General features: G+C 44.1%; 1 protein-coding gene across 1 annotated transcript in view; it reads right to left on the bottom strand.

Annotated features, from left to right (window-relative positions):
* The window catches only part of chtf18 (CTF18, chromosome transmission fidelity factor 18 homolog (S. cerevisiae)), a 97,790-nt gene that overhangs the window by 11,356 nt on the left and 68,114 nt on the right, over positions 1-18,320 (bottom strand). Inside the window, exons 19-20 of the mRNA XM_063057432.1 lie at positions 12,330-12,477; positions 4,017-4,133 (exon numbers count right to left, since the gene is read on the bottom strand). Of these exons, the coding sequence (XP_062913502.1) occupies positions 4,017-4,133; positions 12,330-12,477 (265 nt within the window). The remainder of the gene's footprint in view (positions 1-4,016; positions 4,134-12,329; positions 12,478-18,320) is intronic.

Raw genomic sequence — 18,320 nt, 5'->3', positions numbered from 1 at the left:
AACTAGAGATCAAAAGCGGACGGACAAAAGGATGAGGGCTAGGCAAGGGAAGTGATAGAGGAAATGAGGTTATGAAGTGGAAAGTTTATGATCGAGGGGGAAAACGGTATGAGGGGTAAGTTGAGGAGAGAAAGGGAAAATGGGAGGATTGTGAAGGGGTAAAGGAAGAGAAAGAGTGAATGAGTTGGATGAAGAATACATTATCCCCGTGAATGCACAGATTTCCTCTGGGTGCTCTGGTTTCCTCCCATGTGCCAAAGATATCTGAGTTAGGGATTGGAAGTTTTGGGCATGCTATGTAGGCACCAGAAGTGTGGCGATACTTTTGGATTGCTTAGCACAATCCTGACATGACTGGCGATCAACTAGAGCTCAAGAAAACCAGCTACAATCTGCACAAGGCTGAGAAACAACAATAAAGGGAGAAGATCAAGATTCACAACGAATAGCACACATGACTTATGGCAAGGGCTGCATACCATTGCAGACTTCAAAGCCAAATGTTGTGGTGCCGCCAACATCGTGGCCTCTTTCCCAGATGAGCTCAATCGCTTTTACGCTAGGTTCAATGTCGCTAACTCTGAGCCTCCGAGGAAAGCCACCGCTACAACCAGCAACCTGGTCATCTCTGAGGCGGAGGTATGCAGATATTTCCGACGAGTGAACAGCCGCAAGGCTGTGGGACCGGACGGCACCCCAGGGCAAGTACTCAGGATGTGCACAGCACAACTGGCATGTGTGTTTACAGACATTTTTAATCTCTCCCAGTGTAGAGTGCCTTGTGCAGCTGGATCCTGGACTTCCTGTCAGATCGCTAGCAGGTTGCAAGAGTGGGCTCCCTCACCTCTAACCCCCTGACTCTCAATACAGGAGCCCCTTAGGGCTGCGTACTGTGTCCCCTCCTTTACTCCCTGTATACCCATGACTGTGTTGACACCCACAGCTCCAATCTGCTAATTAAATTTGCCGACGACACTACATTGATTGGCCTAATCTCAAACAATAACGAGGTGGCCTACAGGAAAGAAATCATCTCTCTGACACAATGTCGCAAAAACAAAGGAGTTGGTTATGAATTACAGGAGGAATGGAGATGGGCTAACCCCTATTGACATCAATAGACCTGGGGATGAGAGGGTAAATAGCTTCAGGTTCCTCTGCATCCACATCACCGAGGAACTCATGTGGTCTGTGCACACCAGCTGTGTGGTGATAAAGGCACAGCAGCGCCTCTTTCACCTCAGACAGTTGAGGAAGTTTGGTATGAGCCCCCAAATCCTAAGAACTTTCTGCATCACTGCCTGGTATGGGAACTGTACCTCTCTTAATAGCACGACTCTGCAGAGAGTGGTACAGACAGCCCAGCACATCTGTAGTTGTGAACTTCCCATGATTCAGGACACTTACAAGGACAGGTGTGTAAAAAGGGCCCGTGTAAAATGGGGATCCAAGCCATCCCAACCACAATCTATTCTAGCTGCTACCATCCGGGAAGTGGTACTGCAGCATAAAAGCCAGGACCAGCAGGCTCCAGGACAGCTTCTTCCACCAGGCTATCAGACTGATGAACTCACGCTGATTTGAGTGTATTTCTATGTTACATTTAGTGACCTATTTATTATAAATTACTATGATTGCACATTGCACATTTAGATGGAGACGTAACGTAAAGATTTTTACTCATGTATGTGAAGGATGTAAGAAATAAATTCAATTCAATTCAATTGCTGATTTGATTTGACGCAAACAGTTTGATGTATATTTGGCAAATCAAGCTGATCCCAAGGGAATCTAGAATTAGGAGTTCCTGATCGAAAACAAGCGGTCATCCATTTAAAGTTGAGGTGAGACAAACTTCTTCTCTCAAATAACACACATCAAAGTTGCTGGTGAACGCAGCAGGCCAGGCAGCATCTCTAGGAAGAGGTACAGTTGACGTTTCAGGCCGAGACCCTTCGTGACCCAAACTCACTTTGATGTGAGTTGCTTGAATTTCCAGCATCTGCAGAATTCCTGTTGTTTGCGTCTTCTCTCAAATAGTTGGAATTCTCTTCCTCATAGGAGGTGGAAGCAGTCTTCCAACATTATTGAAGCAAAAGTAGATGTATATATGATAGGCAAGGGGATGAAAGGTTGTCCTGGGTCGATGGGAATGAGTCATTGAGTTTACAGTCAGATCAGCAACAATCGTATTAAATGGTAACGCAGATATGAGGGGCCAAGGGGCTGATACTTACTCCTAATTCATATACAGGAGAAATTCTACAGATGCTGGAAATCCAAAGCCACGCTCACTCACTCACAATGCTGGAAGAACTCAGCAGGTCAGGCAGCATCCATGAAAATGAAAATGATGTTGTGGCCCAAGGCTCTTCTTCAGGACTGGAAAGGAAGGGGAAAGATGCCAGAATAAAAAGGTGAGAGGAGGGGAATGAGGATAGCTGGAAGGTGATAGGTGAAGCCAGGTGGGGAGGAAAGATAAAGGGCTGGAGAGGAAGGAATCTGATAGGAGAGGAGAGTGGACCACAGGAGAAAAGGAGGGGGGAAGGTCACTAGGGTAGGCGAGAAAAGGTAAGAGACTAGAGTGGTGAATAGAAGAGGGGAGGGGAATGGATTTTTTTTAATATAAATATACTGGAAGGAGAAATCAATATTCATGCCATCAGGTCAGAGACTCCCCAGATGGTACTGCTCATCCACCCTCAGGTTGGCCTCATTGTGGCACAACAGGAGAGCACAGACCAACATGTCAGAATGGGCATTAAAATGTTTGGCCACTGCAAAGTTCCACTTTTGGCGGATGCAATGGAGCTGCTTGATGAACCAGTCCCCCAGTTTACGATGGGCTCACCAATGGAGAGGAGGCCACATCAGGAGCACCGGGCACAATAGACAAACCCAGCAGATTCGCAGCTGAAGCATTGCCTCACCTGAAGGACTGTTTGGGGCCCTGAATGGAGGTGAAGGAGGAGGTGAGCTGATCCAAACAGATGCATTTAAAGGGAAGCTACATAAACTTGAGGGAGAAACGATTATAAGGTCATACTGAGAGCACTAAAGCTGGGTGGATTTCTTCTTGTTTATAATTTTGAAGATATAGATGTCTCTGGCAAGGTCAGCGTTCATTGTCTATCATTATCATCATCCTTGAGATGACACTGAGCCACACTGCTGAATCACTGCATCCTTCTGGTGAAGATAGTATTATCTGTTGTTAGGGAAGGACTTCCAGGACTAAGCTCCAGTGAGAATGAAGGAGCAGTAGGTCAGGTTGATGTGACTTTTGGGAGGGGAACATACAGGTGGTGGTATTCTTCTCGCGCTCTTGTCCTTGGCGTTAGAAATCACAGGTGTGAGTGGTGCCATCTGGATAGGCTGGAGCCTGGGTGATTAGTGCAATGTAATTCATTGATGTTACACAGTGCAGCCACTAAGTACTCGTGATGAAGTGAGCCAATATTTAGGGACGCTGATAGGTACCAAACAGGTTTGATTGTAGCTGAATTCCTTGAACTTGTTGGAAGTGCATTCACCCAAACAAGTGGAAACCATGAGTACCTTTGGATGGGTGAAAGGCTTCGAGTTTTCAGGAGGTGAATCCATTGCCAAAGACTCTGTCTCTGAGCAGACTATCTACGTGGGTAATCCTGTTGAATTTCTGGTAAGTAGTTTCCAGGAAAAGGAAGCACACGACAAGAACATTCTTTCAACTTAGATTTCAGTAACACTTAAAGGTAGCAAAACATTCTGGGGTGATCTTCAGCAGCACAACAGAACACAACTTGACCTCATGCTACAATGATGATATTAAGACAGATAACAAAACCAAGAGAATTCCAGATGTTTAGACCTAGACAGTTGAAATCATAGCAACTAATAGTCTATGAATGAACATTAGTAAAGTGCAAGCAGTTGGAACTGGAAGACTGAGACATCTGTATTGTAAAGTTAAAGGAGGCAAGATTTAACATTCCAGTTACATTTTCCATTTCAGAATTATTATTGATGAACTTTACCTCTTCTTTCACAATGACGGACTTCAGAACATTTTCCAGTCTTTGTTCATGGTTTTTCACACAAGGCTTCAAACTTTTCTTGTTTTCTGTTAGCTTACTGTTGACTTCTGCAGTTTCCTGACAACGGGAAAATCAAACAAAAACGCCTCAGGACCAAGTAACATTTTCAAAATCCAATCCCCACAAAGGCTTCCCCAGTTCATTTCATTTATGTAGCAATACAATGCAGGGTAGGCCATTCTGGCCCCTTGAGTCACACCGCCCCAGCAACCTACAACAAACCCATTAACTCTAACCTAATGACAGGACAATTTACAATTACCAATTAACCTACCCGCACATCTTTGGACTGGGGGTGGGGGTGAGAGAACCGGAGGATCTGGAGAAAATCCACGCATTCTACGGGGAGCATGAAGAGAGGCTGCTCACAGAACAGAGCCAGAATTGAACTCCAAACTCTGGAACACACCAAGCTGTAACAGCGTTGTGCTAACCACTACGCTACCATAGCCCCATTGTTCGAGAGTGATCAAAAACTAACAAGCCTGAGGAAAATGACGAATGGCAGTAGACACACCAATATGGTCGGAACTTAGGAAAAACTTGGCAGAGTTTGATAAAGCAACAAGAAAAGCTGGACACTGAACTGAAGGAGATAAGACTGGTAATCAAAGGCTCAGTGAAACCAAAAGATTGTATGTCTAGAGGGAACTGGAGAGCTTCAGGTAGAGGTTCCACCTAATATCTCAAGGTTTAAATAGCACTTGTAAATGGGCTGAATACAAAAGGAATAGCTGAACACTGCTTGACAGGGTTGGAAGAGGTTATTGAGATAGAAAGACAAGTCTTTCAAGAATGAAGATTTTAAATCTAAAGCAACTGACTATGGGCTAGTTTGGATAAACAGGAGTTTGAACAGAATAGAGGGAGGAAGGTTGTTGTAAAGCCTACCAAATTACTGATTCCAAAGGTGTAATGGAAAGGATGCTAGGTCAGAATTCAACAAGATGTCACACTGAACAGTCAGGCTTAACCCAAGACAACGAGAGAAGGGGAAGGAGTCAATGATGATGGAACAGAGTTTGTCATGGTAACGTGAATATTTAAAGTTCTGATCTTGTCAATATTTAGTTGAAATTACGTAAGCACTTGAATTAGCCCGAGATGTGTGTGCATACTTTATTCATGTTGCAACGATGGCTAATTAATGTGATTTGTTTTTCCTATGTCACACAAACACATATTCTGCAGGGAAATATTTCACTGTTGAGCACTAAATCCACACTTTGTGGCTTCAGGTACCATTCTCTAAAGGCCTCATTAATCTGGCATAGTGTATCTTGAGAGAAAACTGCATGAGAATTACGTGCTGAACGGAAGGTTGACCCTTCAGCTGCCAAGTTATTGAAAGCTCTATGGCATCAGCACAACAGATGAAAGCTTAAATTTAAATCTTTTCAATTGCTCTCGGCTGTATTCAGAGGTTTTCATCTGCTTCAAATGGATATTATTTATACCGGTGCCCAAGAAGATCAGGGTGCACGGCCTCAACAGTCATCACTTAGTAGCACTCAGGTCTACTGTGATGAGTGCTTTGAGAGATTGGTCATGGCTGAGCAAAGTCCTGGCCCTGCTGCAATTTGCCTACTGCCACAATAGTCCTACAGCGGATGCAGTTTCACTGGGTCTCTACTGGCCTTTGGACCACCAGAACAGCAATTCCTACCTCAGGCAGCTGTTTATTGATTACCGGTCAGCACTCAACACCACCATTCATTCAGTACTAATTCACAAGCTTCAAAACCTGGGCCTCTGCACCTCCCTCTGTAAATGGATCCTTGACTTCCTCACTGGGAAACCACATGGATTGGAAATAACATCACCTCCTCGCTGACAATCCACACAGGCTCACCTCAAGGATGTACGCTTAGCCTGCAGCTTCACTCTCCCTACACGCAGGGCTGTGTAGCTAGGCACAGCTCAAAAGGCATCTATAAATTCGCTGATGAAACAACTGTTATTGGCAGAATACAGATGATGTCAAGGCGGCAAACAGTGAGTGTATCAAGCATGTATTTGAAGATTTCAGCACTCCAGTTATCTCTGCCAGTGTTAGACAGATGGCTTTTAACTTGGTCCACTAGAGTAACTTTTGCAGTTAATGTCAAATCTTTTTGTGGCATCTTGGCACGGGTTTGAAAATTTTTAAAGCCAAAATAAATAAAATTTATCACGGCTTTTTGAATTGGCATCTGTTGGCCCAAACATATAACATGATAAAAGCACACACAACTGCTACTATTTAAAAGCTGTTCACTCTAAGCATGGTGTAGTGTCTAACGGCGACACAAGTACATGCAACTGACACTAGTTAGAAACCGTTTGCCAACAGTCTCCTGTCCCAAATAAACGAAGGGAATCCTGGCTATTTTCTTGGTTAGCTTTTGTTCTTTAAGAGTTGTCCCAAATAAGTGTCTGTCCCAATTAATCGCAATTTACAGTAATTTATGGTCATTTTTATGTATTGCACTGTTCTGCTGCCACTGAACAATTTAATGACATATGTCAGTGATAGTAAACCTGATTTTGATTAATTGCACTGGTTAAAAAAAAAGTCAAGTTTAGGTAAGAACCTTGAACTCCAGGCCGGGTCTTTATGTGCTGCTATTGTGACTCCCGTCTCCCCTTCCCCCACCACCACTCTGCAACCCCGTCTCCCTCAGATCCCACCGTCGGCTCCTGGGCCCTCAGAGGCTCCATCTTCCTCTCACCCCAACCCTCCCCTCTCCACTGACACCCCCAGCCTACCCCCTCTCCCCCCTGATCCCAGCTCTCATCCGTGCCGGGTCTTTACCATCCCCTCCGACCTTCAACTGTCTGAGGCAGAACGCTCTGTTCTCAGTAAGGGCCTCACGTTTGTCCCCCTTCGCCCACACCTCAGCGAGTTCCGCGTTCGCCATGACGCTGAACGCTTCTTCTGCTGTCTCCATCTCCGAGCCTACTTCTTCGGCAAGGACTCTTCTACCCCCACCAATGATCCCTTCTCCCATCTTCAACCCTCGTCTTCTTCATGGACACCCCGCTCTGGTCTTCTGCCTGCTCTGGATCTCTTTATTGCCAACTGCCGACGGGACATCAACCGTCTCGACTTCACCGCACATTGTTCCCATCCCAAACTTACTCCTTCCGAACACTCTGCTCTCCACTCCCTCCGCACTAATTCTAACCTTATTATTAAACCCGCCGATAAGGGGGGTGCTGTTGTAGTCTGGCGCACTGACCTCTACCTTACCGAGGCACAGCGACAACTCGCGGATACCTCCTCTTATTTACCCCTCGATTGTGACCCCACTAAGGAGCACCAGGCCATTGTCTCCCACACCATCACCGACTTTATCCGCTCAGGGGATCTCCCATCCACTGCTACCAACCTTATAGTTCCCATACCTCGCATTTCCTGTTTCTACCTCCTACCCAAGATCCACAAACCTGCCTGTCCTGGCAGACCTATTGTCTCAGCTTGCTCCTGCCCCACCGAACTAGTTTCTGCATACCTTGACATGGTTTTATCCCTCCTTGTTCAATCCCTTCCTACCTATATTCGTGACACTTCTCACACTCTGAAACTTTTCGATGATTTTAAGTTCCCTGGCCCCCACCACTTTATTTTCACCATGGATGTCCAGTCCCTATATACTTTCATCCCCCATCAGGAAGGTCTCAAAGCTCTCCGCTTCTTTTTGGATTCCAGACCTAATCAGTTCCCCTCTACCACCACTCTGCTCCGTCTAGTGGAATTAGTCCTTACTTAATAATTTCTCCTTTGGCTCCTCCCACTTCCTCCAAACTAAAGGAGTGGCTAAGGGCACCCGCATGGGTCCCAGCTATGCCTGCCTTTTTGTTGGCTTTGTGGAACACCTATTCTGGTATCTGTCCCCCACTTTTCCTTCGCTACATCGACGACCGCATTGGCGCTGCTCCCTGCACGCATGCTGAGCTCGTTGACTTTATTAACTTTGCCTCCAACTTTCACCCTGCTCTCAAGTTTACCTGGTCCATTTCCAACACCTCCCTCCCCTTTCTAGTTCTTTCTGTCTCTATCTCTGGAGACAGATTATCTACTGATGTCTACTATAAGCCTACTGACTCTCACAGCTATCCGGACTATTCCTCTTCTCACTCTGTCTCTTGCAAAAATGCCGTCGCCTTCTCACAACTCCTCTGTCTCCGCCGCATCTGCTCTCAGGATGAGGCTTTTCATTCCAGGACGAGGGAGATGTCCTCCTTTTTTTAAAGAAAGGGGCTTCCCTTCCTCCACCATCAACTCTGCTCTCAAACACATCTCCCTCATTTCACGCACATCTGCTCTCACTCCATCCTCCTGCCACCCGACTAGGAATAGGGTTCCCCTGGTCCTCACCTACCACCCTACCAGCCTCCAGGTCCAACATATTATTCTCCGTAACTTCCGCCACCTCCAACGGGATCCCACCACTAAGCACATCTTTCCCTCCCCCTCTCTCTCTGCTTTCCGCAAGGATCGCTCCCTACGCGACTCCTTTGTCCATTCATCCCCCCCATCCCTCCCCACTGATCTCCCTCCTGGCACATATCCTTGTACCCTTACACTTCCTCCCTTACCACCATTCAGGGTCACAGACAGTCCTTCCAGGTGAGGCGACACTTCACCTGTGAGTCGGCTGGGGTGATATACTGCGTCCAGTGCTCCCGACGTGGCCTTCTATATATTGGCGAGACCCGACACAGACTGGGAGACCGTTTTTCCTGAACACCTATGCTCTGTCCACCAGAGAAAGCAGGATCTCCCAGTGGCCACACATTTTAATTCCAAATCCCATTTCCATTCTGACATGTCTATCCACAGCCTCCTCTACTGTAAAGATGAAGCCACACTCAGGTTGGAGGAACAACACCTTATATTCCGTCTGGGTAGCCTCCAACCTGATGGCATGAACATTGACTTCTCTAACTTCTGCTAATGCCCCACCTCCCCCTTGTACCCCATCCGTTATTTATATACACACACTCTTTCTCTCATTCTCCTTTTTCTCCCTCTGTCCCTCTGACTATACCCCTTGCCCATCCTCTGGGTTTTCCCCCCTCCCCCTTTTCCTTCTCCCCAGACCTCCTGTCCCATGATCCTCTCATACCCCCTTTGCCAATCACCTGTCCAGCTCTTGGCTCCATCCCTCCCCCTCCTGTCTTCTCCTATCATTTTAGATCTCCCCCTCCCCCTCCCACTTTCAAATCTCTTACTCGCTCTTCTTTCAGTTAGTCCTGACGAAGGGTCTCGGCCCGAAACGTTGACTGTACCTCTTCCTAGAGATGCTTCCTGGCCTGCTGCATTCACCAGCAACTTTGATGTGCGTTGCTAATACAAACTACAAGTTTCTTTTCACATTAAATAAATTTTCTTTCTGTTGCTGAACCGAACCTTCACCTAATTCCTGGTTTATCTCCTTTTTGTTCTGATTCTCTTAAAATCTTAACACCCACATTATTTCATCCATCAGTTAGGCAGAACAATGAAGGTCACAAAATCTTCCACAGCTGTTTCTCATCCACCTACATAACTCTACAGAATGCTCTTTGGGAAAAGGTGATGTGGTATCAGTAGACTATGATGCTAAAAATAAATGAAAATAGCTAGCATTTTCTTTTTTGGACCTACTTGGGGTATCATTAGAAGTTCAGTTCAATAAGCTGTCAGTTCAGTCCCTTTAACACATCTATCAACACAGAATGCCTCAGCAGTTGGCCCTCTTCAAGCTGGGCTGGCATTTCAGTTCACTTTTGGTATCAACTGGTTGGTTTGCCATTCCTCAAGTTTACAAACAAAGTTGCATGGCAGTTATAACATTAAGATGAAACTGAAGACATTTGGATCACCAATTTAGCCAATTTAGCCAACTTACTGTAGCCATGCAACAAACTGGAGGATCAGTGAGTGAGTCACTTGTGCACTTGTGGAGGGAAATGGAAAAAAACAACATATTGGGGTTGAGCTCCTTCATCTGGACCAAAAGATGGAGGGGAGAATATCCATATGAAAAGGTGAGGGGGTGGAGCAAAAGCCAGCAAGCAATTGGTTAGTCCTGACGAAGGATCTCGGCCTGAAACGTCGACTGCACCTCTTCCTACAGATGCTGCTTGGCCTGCTGCGTTCACCAGCAACTTTGACGTGTGTTGCTTGAATTTCCAGCATCTGCAGAATTCCTGTTGTTTGCGAAGCAATTGTAGAATCCAGGATGAGGAGGGGAGAGTGGGAAATGCAGCAGACGCTGGGAAGTGGTAGGTGGAGGGGTTGAAGGTCTGATGACAACAAAGTCTGATAGGAGAGGAATGGAATCAAGGCAGGGAGGTAGGAGGACTTATGGGAACAGTAGGGGAGAGGAACCACTGATAGAAGTGTGAGGGTGATGGGCAGATGGAGTGATTGTACTGATTACTGTATTGTCCCTCAGAGTATACGATTTCTCCACGAGCATTTAATGCTCCATTCTGTGAGAAAGCTAAACTTGAAATGTCAAATTGTGAATAGGTCATTCATCTCAGGAAAAAATGGAAGGAAGCAAAGTCAAACAGCCACTCAGGAGATGACACAATTCTCCTTGTTGCACCAAAGCAATACTGATCCTTTACCCTAGGCGAGTGGTAACTTTGTGGATTCTAGCAGTGGGTGGAGGTGAGTGACATTTGAGCAGGATCACTGCATGTGTAGCAAAATCACTGCATGAGCAACAAACCTTATGCTAGAGAAACTCAGCAGGTCAGGCAGCATCTATGGAGGGAAATGGACAATTAACATTTTGGATGGAAATCCTTTATCTGGATTGTGAAAAATATGTGGGTGCAAATGCATTCTCCCCCCTCCCTCCCAAATTAATGAATTGTTTGTGGGAACTATCAGAATCCACACTCCAGCAGAGGCATACAGGGAAAGAAAGACAACTTATCTGCTTGAGGAAAACAGCCAGCTTGTGCCATTGCACAGTTCTCATCAAAAGGGACAGCGCAGAAACAGGTCCTGCTAACTGCGACGCTCATATGTACCCCTCTACACTATTCCTGTCTAAACAACTGTCCAGATGCCTTTCAAACTTTGTAATCGTTGCTGCCTCCTCTACCGGCTTGTTCCTGTCACCACCCTCAGTCTGAAAGACTTAACTCTTCAGATTTCCCTCCTCACCTTAAATGTGCCCTCTAGTTCTGGACTGCTCTGCCATGGGAAAAGGATCCTGACTACCTAGCCTATCTATACCCCTCATAATGCTATAAACCTGCATAAGGCCAGCCCTTAGCCTCCACCAGTACAGAAAGAATAAACCCTACCCATCCATTTTCTCCTTATAAACACATACAGGCCTCCATCCCAGGCAACATCCTGGTATATCTCTGAGGACAATCAGACTGGATTCCCACCTGTACAGCTATCGTGAAGCATTTAATTTAATCAAAACTTCACTCAACAGATTCCTCTCAAAGAGTTGGTGGATGGCAGGTCAACCAGCCAGTATCTGGTGACATCAATTAGCCAGGATAAAACCATATCTTCTCTTGACCTTCTCTATCAAATCACTTCATAATTTTAGATCAAAGTATTTCAACTATTACACTAGACTGTAAAAATAGGGTCTGTGAGGATCAGATAATGGCTAATAGATCTAGGAGAAACTTCTTTTATTCAAATAGTGTGAAGATTTTGGAGCTCACCACCTCAGAGTGATTTAGTTGAATATAGAGACACATTTATAAAGAACCACATGGGGAAGGAGAAGAAAGATGAAGGGCTTGAAGGGTGGTGATTAAACAGGCTGGGAGGTGATTTGCCAGGATCAAACCATCAATATAGTGCAGCTGACAGAATGGACTGGTGCTCCATTGTAAATTTTGCATACTGTGATAAGGAGTACCTGCATTATGGGATGTCCTCCCTCATTCCCAGAATTCATAAAATTTGTACTCCTTGGGCAAGCTTTCAGTGCTCACTATTGGCTGTTACAAAAAAAGGTCACACTTGCATTATGTAGGTCTCTCAAAGCTGTGTTCAAGCTCAGTGACATTATCCCATTCTTCCATACACAGATCTCAGCACAGTGAGAGTGAAGGGAGAGGAGATGTGAAGGCTGGATGAGAACAAGTAGTGGAAAAAGAATTAGTAGGCTACACAGACTGTGTCACCTGCCTTAGGCAGCTGTTACTTCACAGAGTGGTTCCAACATACAAAAAGATTTAACTATTAAAAAATTGAAACTTATTGATGCCAGTAGGATCCATTTGGGGAGTGTTTACCTTTCTGTCCATGTTTCGTGTATTTAGCAAAGCTTCTACACGCCTCATCTTTTCCAGCTCAATCTCCCGAGCAATCAGCTGTTTAGCCTGGTAGGTCATTGGTCTCCGGGCAGGAAGATCAGGAAATCGGCACACATCTTCTACATTACTGTGAAACAAGGTTAGATAAGGTTGACAGCACAACCAACAAAAAGCAGTATACTGTGATTGCTAGTTAGAAAATGTACAATTTTATTGAGGCACAAATGTTTTCTCTATCATTGCTTAACTTGCACAACCCAGGTTTTAATTCACGACCATTTACAGCTATTCCGTCAGCTACCCCAGCCTGGATCACTGGAGTTCTTAATCTCAGTCTATGCTGCTGCCAAAAAGTTGTAATAAACTTTTTCCACTATCTGTGCTAATTTATATCACGGTTTTTGAATTTATGCCTGATAGTGCCTTGTTCTAGTTGATGGGCAGTGGGACATTATACAATATGAAACCATGAGAATAGATTCAGTACTTTTTAAAGTTTATTTTCAGGAACTGGAGGTTGTGGTAAGGTTGACATTTCTTGCCTGTCACTGCCTGTGACCTGCCGACTTAAATGGTTGCACAGTGCTTCTGAAGGCACTCCCACCATACTGCAGGGAAGGCTGCTCCAGGATTCAGACCTAGATTTGCAGGATTGGTAATATATTTCCAAGTCAGAATGGCATGCATTTGGGAGGGGAACTTGCAGATGCTAGTGTTCCTATGCACTTGCTGCCATTGGCCTTTCTGGATGTAGACTGCATGGTTTGGGGGGTGCGGTTAGATTAGACTGGAGAGAAATTCCAGTATTTGTAGATGGTACATACAGCAGTCACGGTGCATGCACCACTGGCGGAGGTAAGACAGAGGAGAATTAGGCCATTTGGCCCATCGACTCTCTCTGTACCTCTTCATGCCCAGACCAATCAAGAATCTAACAATCTCTGCCTGAAATATACATAAATACTTGCCCTCCACAGCTGCCTGTGGCAATGAATTCCATAGATTCACCAGTCTCTGGCTAAAGAATTCTTCATCCTCTCCGTTCTAAAAAGACGCACTTCTATTCTGAGGCTGTGTCTTCTGGTCTTTGACTCTCCCACCATTTGAAACATTCTCTCAACATCCACTTTATCAAGGCCTTTCACCACCCTTCATTCTTCTCAGTTCTAGTGAATACAGGACCAGAGCCATCTAACGTTCTTCATGTGACAAGCCATTAAATCCTGGAATCATTTTTGTGAACCTCCTTTGAACCCTCTCCAGTATCAGCACGTCCTTTCTAAGATAAGGGGCTCAAAACCTCACAATACTTCAAGTGAGGCCTCACAAGTGCTTTAAAAAGCCTCAACATTACACCCTTGCTTTTATATTCTACTCCTCTTGAAATGAATGCTAACATTGCATTTGCCTTCCTCACCACAGACTCAACTTGCAAATTAACCTTTAGGGATTCCTGCACAAGGACTCCCAAGTCACTTTGCACCTCAGATTTTTGTATTTTCTCTCCACTTAGAAAATAGTCAGCCCTTTTATTTCTTCTACGAAAGTGCATGACCATACACTTTCTGACACTGTATTCCCTCTACCATTTCTTTGCCCATTCTCCTAATGTCTCTAAGTCCTTCTGTCACTTCTCTATTTTCTCAAATCTACCTGCACCTCCACCTATCTTCATATTGTCTGCATACTTTGTAACAAAGCCATCAATTCCGTTATCCTAATCATGGACATATAACGTTAAAAAAAAATTGGCCTCAATAGACCCTGTAGAACACCATTAGTCATTGGCAGCCAACCAGAAAAGGCTCAATTTATTCCCACTTCTTGCTTCCTGCCAATCAGCTACTGTTTTATCCATTGCTAGAATCTTTCCTGTAATACCATAGGCTCGTGATCAGAATGCAATCCAAACAGGGTGATTAGATTATCATGAGTTAGTACCACTCGAGAGCACCATGAATGAAAGCTGCTATCACAGTGCTGATGACCGAGTATAGATTGACTGGGGTGTAATTAGTGGAATTGGATTTGTCTGCTTTTTGTGAACAGGACACGGTGGGGAAATTTTCTACATTGTCATATTGATGGCTGTGTTTTCATTTACTGGAACAACTTGGAAAGAAGAACAGTTAGTTCCGGAGTACAGGGAGTTAGGAGTACAGCTGGGATGCCATCTGATCTAGCAGCCTTTGCTGTATCTATTGTGTAAAGAACAAATTGGAAAACAAGTTTTTAATGACACTTGCAAGCTGTTTGCATGATCCTGGAAGTGAATTTGTGGGGCTGCCTAGGGATGTTTCAGACAATTTTTAAAGGCAGTTTTGCATGAATAGCCATAAATATCTTTCAATTTGTGCTTCTACACCACAGTACTATATTGAAAATGCTACTCATTTAAACCATCCATAATTAAACATCTCCATAGCATACATGGGTCCCTGCTACTTCTAACATATATCCAGATTGCTCAGACATGCATTAGTTCTTAGTGGTCCTTTTAAATCCTTTTCATAACTTTCCTACCAATCTTTGAGTCAAATTCTCGACATAACTCGGTTCCTCAAGTCCCAGGAACATCCACGAAAATCTCCTCTGCTCTCTTTCCACCTTAAATGTCATGTTGAAGTTGTATAAAATATTAGTTAGGCTGCACTTAAGAATTTTGTATGCCGTTCACTCTCCACACGACGGGAAGGATATGGCAGCCCTAGAGAGAGGACAGAAAAAATTCACCAGGAGAGTTGTAGATAAAAGGAGAGATTGCACAGGCTGGATTCCTTCTCACTGGCATGTGGGCGGCTGAAGGGTGACTTTACAGAGGCTTGTAAAATTATGAGAGGCAAAGAGAAGATAGATAGAATATTTTTTCTCAGGGCAGGGCAGTCTAGAATGAAATAGCACAGGTTTAAAGGTGAGAGAAATAAACTCTTAAAGGAGATTTGAGGGGGAAGTTATTCCACACAGAATGGTGATTATCTGGAATGAGGTACCAGAAGGGATAGTAGAGGCAGCTACAATTACAACAGTTAACGTGGTAGTGCAGCAGCTAGTGCAGTGCTTTATAACACCAGCTATCACTAATTGGGGTTCAATTCCCAGTGCCGCCTATAGGGAGTTTGTATGTTCTCCCTGTGACCGTGCGTGTTCTCTCCAGGTGCTCTGGTTTTCTCTCAAATCCAAAGATGTAGTTAGAGTTAGGACTAGGGTCAACAAATTGTGGGTATGCTATGTTGGAGGGGTACTCGTTATGGTCTTAATGCAGGCAAATGGGACTAGGAAAGGAAGATCTCATGGTTGGCTAAAAGGACCTGCCTCTGTGCTGTACAATTCTGGAATTCAAACCCAAGTACAAGCTCCTCTCCTGTAATTCCCACTTCGGGGTATTTCTTGTTGAATCTGATTCTTTCAATCATCATTCTCTCAACTTTAGCAGCAATGCCTCTCCAAACAAGAGTTTGATCAGTATTCCTAATTGTTCACTCAATATTCAGTCTATTCTCTGAAGTTCCAAACTAGAGTTTATGACATTGAAACTATAATGCAAAAAAAGGTCCTTACTACTAATGCAAGGTTTTCTTCAGAAAACAGGGTTTGCTGTTAAAGTTAATTGGGGAACTAGAGTGATGTCAGTTCATGTGCGCACAAGAGCCACTGGAAAATAAGACTGAGAACCCATAATGTACATTCATAATGAAGTTAATGTTCTAAAGGTGTCATCTTTACAAAACACTTGAAAATAAATGATAAACACCATTGTCTCAGATGAAATAAAAAAAATATTATGAGCAAGTAACAAATGCCAGACCCAAAGCTCAAAGGACTTCTCCTTTCTCACTAATGTTACCTTCTGTTTCCAAGTTGGAAGTGGATCCCTAACTCTTTCCATGTACCAGAAATTGTTTTCAGCTATCCAGATATTTACTCAAGTTTACAGAGCACTAGCGATTAAATAAGTGACTTTATTTAAACCATTTCAGCTGATCGTTTGAAAATGCTTTCTTTTATTATCCATATTCCCATCAGAATTTGAAAATGACGATCCCTGATTCATGTGACCAGCTACCTCAGAAGTGGTCCCACATACTCACAGCATTGCTGCTGGCCTGGTCTGAAATATGTAGATGCATTGAGTTAACCAAGTGTAGCAAATGTAACTTCATCTTGCACACTTTTCTTCAGGTCTACACCCAAGGAATGTACTGCACAACCTGTGCAGCCCACAATCAAAACTGCAGCTCTATATGTACTAATGAATAGGCAGATAGCCACATCCATACTTCTGCCATTGCTGTCTGTCCACTAGAGACGGTATTACAAATTTGATGTAGGTTTGGTTTTTGTTTGATAATACATGCTATTTTGAGGTCACAAACAAATCTATTCCATCTTTCAAACACAGCAAATCTCTAAAGAGAAAAAAAAAAGAACAGGATTGACGGTTTTAGGCAGATTATAAAATGCCAATCAGAAATATGCGGATCAGTTTAATGCTTTGTACAGGATGACTAGAGAATACATTATATATCCACAAAGATCAGTGCTCAGAGTTCATATTTGCTGGATCAGAAAGTAGTTCAAGGAGTAAAATCCATTTTGGGTTGATATGAAGGGCTCACTGGTGTTTTCCGGAGTGGGGAAGGATATTTTCAAAGAAAACCTACTCTTTTCTAGATTTTTGTGCACCATAGAGAAAAAAAGAGCAAGATTGAACCTGTAAATCACTACTCCCATTTATTTTGCAGCAGGCCACCAACAGAGGGAGTTAATTGGACTAGAGAAATTTAATTAGGACAGAAACAGAGAAGCTTGAGTGCATTATAACTCATAAGCCTGTAAGACATAGAAGCAGAATTAGGCCATTTGGCCCATTAAACCTAGTCCACCCATCATGGCTGATTTACTATCCATCTCAATCCTATCCTGCTGCCTTCTTCCCACAATCTTTGATACCGTTACTAATCACGAACCTATCAATCTCTGCTTTAAATATACCCAGTGACTTGGAATCCACAATCATCTGTTTCAATGAACCCCACAGATTCATCACCCACTGACTAAAGAAATTCCTCATCTCTTTTCCACAGGGCTGTCCTTCTATTCTGAGGCTCTGCCCACTGGTCCTAGACTTCCCCAGTCTAGGAAGCATCCTCTCCACATCCACTCTGTGTAGGCCTTTCAATATTCAATAGGTTTCAATGAGACTCCACACCCCTTATTATTCTAAACTCCAGCAAGTACAGGCCAAGAGCCATCAAATGCTCCTCAAATGTTAACCCTCAGGATCATTCTCGCGAACCTCCTCTGCACTATCTCCAATGCCAGCACATTCTTTCTTTGATAAAGGGCCTAAAACTGCACACAATACCCCAAGTGCATTCTGACTCACAAAGACTCGCATTACATTCTCACTTTTATTTTCTAATCCTCTTGAAATGATTGCTAACATTCACCAACTCAGCCTGCAAGTTAACCTTTAGGGAGTACTGCACGAGTACTCCTAAAAAGTGCCTTTACACCTTGCATTTCGGAATTTGCTTCCCCTTTAGAAAACAGTACTAAAGGTCTAGACTTCTACCATAGTGCACGACCGTACACTCCCCTGCATTGCATTCCTTCTGCCACTTCTTTGCCCATACTCCTAATCTGTCCAAGATCTTCTGCAGACTTCCTCCTTCCTCAGCACTACTCGCACTCCATCTATCTTGCATCGTCCATAATCTTGGCTACAAAACCATCAATTCCATCAACTAGATCATTGACATATAACATGAAAGGACACGATCCCAACACCAACACCTGCAGAACACCACTAGTTGATGGCAGCCAACCAGAAAAGTCCCCCTTTACTCCCATGCTTTGTCACCTGCCAGTCAGCCAATCTTCTATCAACATGAGTATCTTTTCTGTAATAGCATGTGCTCGTGTTTAGCAGTCTCGAGTGTGGCACCTTGGCAATGGCCTTCTGAAGAT

Source organism: Mobula hypostoma, chromosome 9 (assembly GCF_963921235.1).
Source record: "Mobula hypostoma chromosome 9, sMobHyp1.1, whole genome shotgun sequence".
Lineage (NCBI taxonomy): Eukaryota > Metazoa > Chordata > Chondrichthyes > Myliobatiformes > Myliobatidae > Mobula > Mobula hypostoma.
Note: the sequence above shows the minus strand (reverse complement) of the source record. Positions and strands in the feature narration are given on the sequence as shown.